Here is a 7710-nt window from a genome sequence, read left to right as displayed (position 1 = left end):
AGATACCTTTACGATCAATAGACACATTTTCATTTAATAGGCACCTTTTCGGCCAATAGACATCTTTTCATTTAATAAGCAAATATTTTTATTTTTTTTTCAGTTAATAGACATTTTTTGATATATCCAATATGAAGGGTTATGACATTTCAATAGACACCTTTTAGTATATCAAATTTGAGTGGTTATGACCTTTTAGTAAGCACATTTTGATATATCAAATTTAAAGGGTTATGACCTTTTAATAGGCACTTGTTGGCATATATATTACAACTTATATCTTTTATATACAATACAAACTAAACTAGAGATGAAACATTTTGTCTCTTATTTCTTCCCACAAAAATTAATAAATAAAACAATATTGCTTCTTCTACCTATCTAATAAAACTTTGTACTATTTCTTTTAATATATATTTTTTTTGTTTTTTTTAAACTTCATGAATTTTTACTTGCTACTCCAACTCAAAAATAATGATTTTTTTTTTCTTCCCTAAAACTCATTCAGTAGCTATTCTAGTGCATCACATGGGTTAACTACTAGTGGTAATATGTGATTAAAACATTTGTGTCCGTTTAAATTAAAATTTTGGCACATAATTGGCTCTTGAACATTCTTTATAATTTTCATTCATAGTGTCACTTGGCAAATATCTACTAGTCTAAGAATAACAATGGTGAGACTCATAATGTAACACATGATACAATGTAATTAGTCATTTTAATGTAATACATAGGTTTGATAGTATATTTTGGTAATTTGCGATCGGTTTAAAATTTCACTCTCTACATCTAAAAAACGAACTACAGAAAGAATAATTAGAATCTAAAATAGCTATAAACACCGACAAGGGGAAAAAAATGCAATGTTTTTTTTTTTTTTTGAGAAGGAAAAAAGAAGCAATGTAAATATTCTTAAAAAAAGGATAATAATAATTTATAAATGATATTTTTTTCATATAAATTAAGATTTTTAATTGAATTTCAAAGAACTTGGTTTAGGTTTAATGCATTTGGTGCGATCAGATGATATATCGCATATTTAAAAATAGGCATATATCATTATTTCAACATGCAGTAACTCTGTCCCTAATCTGACCCAATTTCAAGTATTGAACAACATACAAAGTAGTAAAACAACAATAAAGTCGATCGAGTATGCGAAAAGTTGTACTCTACGTCGTCTATTGGGTGTAGAAGTCAACACTTAAACAATCAAACTCGGGAAATGCGTTGATGCCGTGACCGCAAAGGCAAATCAACGGTGTACCCAAGAACCAGTCCCTACACACCCAATCTGCATCTCTCTCTCTCTCCCGCGAAAACTCCAGCATAGGCAAATAGGTACAGTTCTAGTGTCTTGACCTCTCACTCTCCTTAAACTCTGCGAGCTAAATACTAAAAAGGGTTTGAGTACTATGTTTATGTTCCAAAGTCTAAACTAAGTTCGGGTCGGATCCCAAAAAAAGAAAAAGAAAAAAGAAAAATGAAGCACAAGGCCGAGCAAAGTTCCACCACCAAGCTACTCAACTACTTTCTCATCGGACTCATCGTGTTTCTCGGTCTTGTCTGCTTGTACCTCGTATCTTTTTTAGCTCCGGGATCGCGTAGATCCGACCAAGAAGCTTCCGGATTCCTCGGATCCGACCCGGTTCTCCAAACCCATGATGTCGATGATTTCCTTCAAGTCCAGGACCTAAATCCTGAGGCCCCCAGAAGCATCCCTGTACGTAATGCTTTCGATTTTTATGTTTAATTTCAATTTTTGCACTTTTTAGTTAATGGGTTTGTGAAAAAATTTGTAATTCTTTGCTGCAAATTGTATTAATTGAACTGTTTGTGAATAATTTGTAGGCTTTCATGTGAGAAATAAGAAACCCCATATGCAATTAATGGCAATAGGTACAAGAATAAGTAGCATTAGTGCATTAGCCTAATACTGCTGTTCATAATTTTTTGATTTGGGACTTGGGAAAGCAGCATAAGTAAATGCAACTAATTGTTTCAATTGATTTTTGTTTTTGGGTTGTGCTGCAAAAGGGTATTGTTAAAGTGTGTGTGTGTGTGTTTTTTTTAATGGTTTAAATGATGTTGTTTCAGATCTGTGATTTGAGGTTTTCAGAGTTGATACCTTGTTTAGATAGGAACCTTATCTACCAACTGAAATTGAAGCTGAATTTGTCGTTAATGGAGCACTATGAGCGTCATTGCCCGCCTCCAGCGCGTCGGTATAACTGTCTGGTTCCACCCCCATCTGGTTACAAGGTTGGTGGCTGGCATTGTTCATGTAGAAGTATTGTTTAGATTGGGTTCATTTTTAGTTCTTGATTCCGACAAAATTTGTTACTAGTGTTTCAGATCCCTATTAGATGGCCGGCAAGTAGGGACGAAGTGTGGAAGGCAAATATACCCCACACACATCTTGCACAAGAGAAATCAGATCAGAATTGGATGGTTGTTAATGGGGACAAGATAAATTTTCCCGGTGGAGGTACTCATTTCCACGATGGAGCTGATAAGTACATCATTGCTCTTGCTAAGGTATATGTTACTCTCAAGGCTGTTTACTTGAGTCCCATTAATAACATTTTAATTCTCAATGGTAATTTCATATCGTTTTCGTAAATTTGTTTTGAATCTTATAAATTGGTAATTAATGAAGCGTTATGTAATCCAAGTGACTTTTTTTTAATGTTAATTCTATGAATATATTGGTATAGATGCTTAAGTTTTCTGGTGATAAACTCCACAATGGCGGAAATATTCGAAATGTTCTTGATGTGGGTTGTGGTGTTGCAAGTTTTGGAGCCTATCTTCTTCCCCTCAACATTATAGCTGTGTCTCTTGCTCCTAATGATGTACATGAGAATCAAATACAATTTGCACTAGAGAGAGGAATTCCAGCAACTCTTGGTGTCTTGGCAACAAAAAGACTTCCTTATCCGAGTAGATCATTTGAACTGGCTCATTGTTCACGATGTCGAATTGATTGGCTTCAAAGAGATGGAATTCTTTTATTAGAACTTGACAGATTACTAAGACCAGGAGGGTATTTTGTATACTCTTCTCCTGAAGCATATGCACATGATTTAGAAAATCGGAAGATCTGGAATGCTATGTGCAATCTTCTTAGAAGAATGTGCTGGAGACTTGTTGTAAAGCAAGACCAGACTGTTATATGGGCAAAGCCATTGACGAATGGCTGTTACTTAAAGAGAGAACGTGGGACATTGCCCTCTTTGTGCAGTTCTGATGATGACCCAGATGCAACTTGGAATGTGTCCATGAAGGCATGCATCTCCCCATACTCTAAGAGTAAGTAGCATTAATATATAACCTGCCAATGCATTGATGTTTGTGGTGGTTGGTGGAATTGTTGTCTTTTTCTCATAATCTAGCATTTGTATAGGTATGCATTACATTTAATGTTCAGTGACTTTGATGCTTTTGGGTACTATAGTGAAACTAGTTTAATTTTGTGAATTAGAAATTTAGAACCTGAAGGATTTCCACCACTCTGTGAAATGGGGTTACATGGTGAAAATGTATTTGAAGCTATTGGTGACATAGATAGCTTCCTGGCAATGCATCTGAATTAGATACACAACTGCATCTGTTAGCTCTCTAATTATTGATCTCACAACAATGAATGAAATATATTACTGTGACTAACATACTGTAAAAAGCAAGAGGTTGGTGACATTGATAGCTTCCTGGCAATGTATGTGAATCAGATACACAACTACATCAGTTAGCTCTCTAATCATTGATTTTGTAACAGTGAATGAGATATATTACTGTGACTAGCATACTGTAGACAAATTTAATTCACCAAGAGAAGGTGATTAATTATGAAATTATATTTATAAATGCATGATTCTCCATGAATTTGCTTTGTCTCATATTTTCTATGAGAATCCAATTCTATGTGTGATTTGACTTTGAAATGCACTGCACTTCAGAAAACATGACGTGGTAGGCTGTAGAAATTCCGTGTTGACCTTCAGTGTTAATGCTTAGCTCATAGACATCAGGCAGTTTATGTTATTTCTTTCCGATTATCTGATTCTGAAGTCATGGCTAGGACCTCTGCTTGCATTTTTCTCTTTATGAGGTGATATGCAGGTCTTAGGAATTTGTGTTAAAAAAGATTGCTAGTAGTGCTGATAATCTCATTAAATAGATATAAGTTTTAATTTTCAATGAGTGGCTGGATAGCGTTCACAAATAGTTGAAATCCTTCCAATCAAAAGTGAGGCAGACGCAAACACAATTAGAAATACTAGCTTACTTCTTTGGTCAGGATCCTCAGGTTTTCATTTTGTTTTGCTGAAAATGCTGATTGTTATCCTTTTTCACCTCCTCCCTTTTTACCCCCTAAAGGCAGATAGGTTAATACAGTGTATTTTGGCTATTCATTCTGTGTTAACAGTTTATGTTGTTCTGGTGGGGATTTTGGTTTTTCATTTACTTCTTTGTTCTTAAACTTCTAGTACTTTTTTTGATAAAACAGAGATGCACAAGGAAAAGGGAAGCGGACTAGTTCCTTGGCCACAAAGACTTTCTGCTGCACCACCTCGCCTGGAAGAAATTGGTGTGAGACGTGAGGAATTTCAAGAGGACACTGTATGTTTCTCAAATTACAATTGATTGCTGCATGATACTGTCAGTTTTTGCTGGTTTTCTGTTTGTTTTCTTTATGAGTGATGTTCAACCTTATATGAATTAGAAGTTTATATAATGCAGAGCATTTGGCATTTTAGAGTGACTGAATACTGGAAGCAGATGAAGTCTGTTATCCAGAAGAATTCCATCAGAAATGTCATGGATATGAACTCAAATCTTGGTGGGTTTGCTGCTGCCCTTAGTGATAAAGATGTCTGGGTGATGAATGTTGCTCCTGTCAATGCATTTGCCAGATTAAAGATTATATATGATCGAGGCTTAATTGGAACTGTTCATGACTGGTATGTCTTTAAATTCCCATCATACATGGAACTATGTTTGTATCTAATATTGTGTACAGGAAGCATAACATTTTTTTTTCTATGTTGCTTCAACTTTTCCTGTTTTTGAGATTTTACTGTCAGTTTCACAAATTTGTCTTTTGTAGGTGTGAAGCATTTTCTACATATCCACGGACGTATGATCTTCTGCATGCCTGGACATTATTTTCAGATATTGATAAGCGTGGGTGTGGTGTAGAAGATCTACTAATTGAAATGGATCGAATTCTACGGCCAGATGGTTTTGTCATCATTAGAGACAAACCCTCAACCATTAACTATATTCGGAAATTTCTGACTGCCTTAAGGTGGGATGGCTGGGTATCAGAAGTAGAACCAAGGGTTGATGCTCTCTCCTCGACTGAAGAAAGAGTTTTGATTGCAAGAAAAAAGTTGTGGGATGACGGAATTATGAAAATGTAAATTCTTTTGTGCGTCCAGCCAGCCAGGTGTGTGCTCTGCATTTCTATTTCTTCGAGCACATGACAGTTGTTTGGTCATGATCTCCAAGTCACTTGCTCATATCTTTAGATCATCATGTGAAATTTTTATGCCAGTTCATTTGCATTACACGTGTACATTAGCAAATTAGGATGGGTTAAGAATTGAAAATATATAATATTCTGAACAATTATTTGATAACAAATTTTCAATTTTGAACAGTCAGATTATGAAACATTATTGGAAGATGATGTATGTAAATCAAGAGTTTTGCTGTTTCTTACTAAATACAACTTTGGATTGGTGAAACAAAGAAAATGGTTTAATCTATTGAGTGCAAATTTACTTTCTGATGAAGTTATTTCCTTTTTACAAGGCATGTGAGTCTGCACTTTTTGGGAGCATCTAAGCCACAACCGAACAGAAAGTTTGCAGTGCCGGGAGCATGGAAATTGCTTTCAGTTGCTCTTTGCGACCACTACTTAATTTGCCTCGAGGTGAAAATGGGACCATGGCATATATAGAAACAATCCGTTTGCAGAATGTGCAACCATACAGAGACACGTAGCTGTAAACAGTGACAACCATTACTATCCATGACAAGTAGAAGCATACCTGCGTAAGCTAGATAATTTATTTTATATTTATTGGGATGTGAGTTTTCATGATTAAAATTATTGCCAAAATTAATCTGGAAATTGTTATATAAGCCTATAAATACTCCTCATATGACTTATAACCTTGATTTATTCTTTCATATATCCTGTGTGAATTACTTAATCCATGGCTCCAACCGAAGAGACTATGGAGTATATGGACCATACTATTATCAGAATTAGATTTTAAAAAATTGATATTGAGCAATATGATTTATGAAATTTGAGTTTTTAATTGCATATTGCACTTTGGAAAATAGTTTGTGATTCTTTGTTTTTTGGGACTAAAATCAATTTGACCACCATATTAGATATTTGGGCTATGTAGTTATGTAGGAGCTCACGAACATGGTCCACACTTTTCTCCACTCTAACTAGAGAATTGTTTTTTGCTGGGTAATTGCGGGGGATAAAACCCTCGAGCTAATGGTTACAACGGAACCGGGTACCACTAGGCTACAAGGCCTAGTGGTCGCTCTAACTAGAGGATGGTGAGATTCAAAAGATAAATAATAAATAACCGTACGCCTTGATTCCTATCAACATTAATGAAGTATTAATCTTTTTGGGAAGTAACTGAAAATACATTTCACATTATCATGCAAGCACAAAATATAAAAATAATGTAAGTGCTTATGAACCTTGATAATATTAGTGCTGTTTAGGGCTTACTGCCAGTGTGAGAAAAAAAATGCAATTTATAAGAAGGTAAAAATCAGGATATTAATGAAGTATTAATCTTTTTGGGAAGTAACTGAAAATACATTTCACATTATCATGCAAGCACAAAGCATAAAAATAATGTAAGTGCTATAAACCTTGACAATATTTGTGCTGTTTAGGGCTTACTACCAGTGTGAGAAAAAACAAATATCTTGATTTTTACCTTCTTATAAATTGCATGTGAGGAATGAGGTTCATTAAAACACTCACAGCAGTGAAGCTAAATAGCTATATAGCTATTTTAGCTTCACCAAAACACAAAAATCCACACTACAGCAGTGGAGCTAAAGGTAAAATTTTTACCTTCATTGCTATAGTGCACAACTATGTATGGCTTTGCATTGTAGCTAAGAGCTAATTTTTTTACTTTTATTTTTATTTTCTTAGCTAGATTATAATAATACATGCTTGTTTATTTTTATTTTTTCTTTTATTCTCCTAACCGTGCCTCTTAGGCTGCGTTTGGTTCGTGTAAAACGTTTTCCGAAAAATACATATTTTCCGGAAATGCTATTTTCCGGAAAAGGAAAATATATTCAGGTTGTTTGGCTGTCTTGGAAATCGTTTTATGGAAAATCAATTCCGGTGTTTGGTTCAGTCAAACATTTTACGAAAAATGCTTTCTGTTTTACGGAAAATCAATTCTCATGTTTGGTTCGGTCAAACATTTTATGAAAAATGAAATTTGTTTTTTACAGAAAATCAATTCCCATATTTGGTTTGTGGATCATTTTACGGAAAATATGAAATGCCTTGCAAATTTCTGCTCCTGCATTACCTAGACAAACCTGTAACAATACAAAACTAATCATCCACTTCAACATTAACATTAATCATCCAAATTCAAGCACTTGCATTGCCTAGACATATCTGTAACAGTACAA

At 34.6% G+C, this 7710-nt stretch overlaps 1 protein-coding gene across 2 annotated transcripts; it reads left to right on the top strand.

Moving 5' to 3' along the window:
* The first annotated feature begins 1141 nt into the window (after positions 1–1141).
* On the top strand, positions 1142–6343 carry LOC112024033 (probable methyltransferase PMT9). 2 transcript variants are annotated; one of them, XM_065763186.1, is made up of 9 exons: positions 1621–1726; positions 1855–1902; positions 2101–2265; positions 2359–2541; positions 2721–3315; positions 4514–4626; positions 4747–4967; positions 5114–5455; positions 5824–6343. In XM_065763186.1, exons 3-8 carry the CDS (start codon positions 2188–2190, stop codon positions 5427–5429), a joined length of 1506 nt encoding a protein of 501 aa, XP_065619258.1. In that variant the 5' UTR covers positions 1621–1726; positions 1855–1902; positions 2101–2187; the 3' UTR covers positions 5430–5455; positions 5824–6343. The 2 variants fall into 2 exon arrangements, with proteins under 2 accessions (XP_023912442.1, XP_065619258.1); XM_024056674.2 differs by lacking the exon at positions 1855–1902 and having other exon boundaries at positions 1142–1726.
* The last annotated feature ends 1367 nt before the right edge of the window (positions 6344–7710 follow it).

This window comes from Quercus suber, unplaced genomic scaffold (genome assembly GCF_002906115.3).
Source record: "Quercus suber isolate HL8 unplaced genomic scaffold, Cork oak 2.0 scaffold_496, whole genome shotgun sequence".
Lineage (NCBI taxonomy): Eukaryota > Viridiplantae > Streptophyta > Magnoliopsida > Fagales > Fagaceae > Quercus > Quercus suber.
The sequence above is the reverse complement of the archived record's forward strand: the minus strand, read 5'-3'. Positions and strand labels throughout refer to the sequence as shown.

Excerpts from the sequence above, each read along its gene's own strand:
- LOC112024033 (XM_024056674.2), top strand. The coding sequence starts at position 1,487 with ATGAAGCACAAGGCCGAGCAAAGTTCCACCACCAAGCTACTCAACTAC. Across the intron at positions 2,266-2,358 it reads CACCCCCATCTGGTTACAAG|ATCCCTATTAGATGGCCGGC; the intron begins GTTGGTGGCTGG and ends CTAGTGTTTCAG. Across the intron at positions 2,542-2,720 it reads ACATCATTGCTCTTGCTAAG|ATGCTTAAGTTTTCTGGTGA; the intron begins GTATATGTTACT and ends ATATTGGTATAG.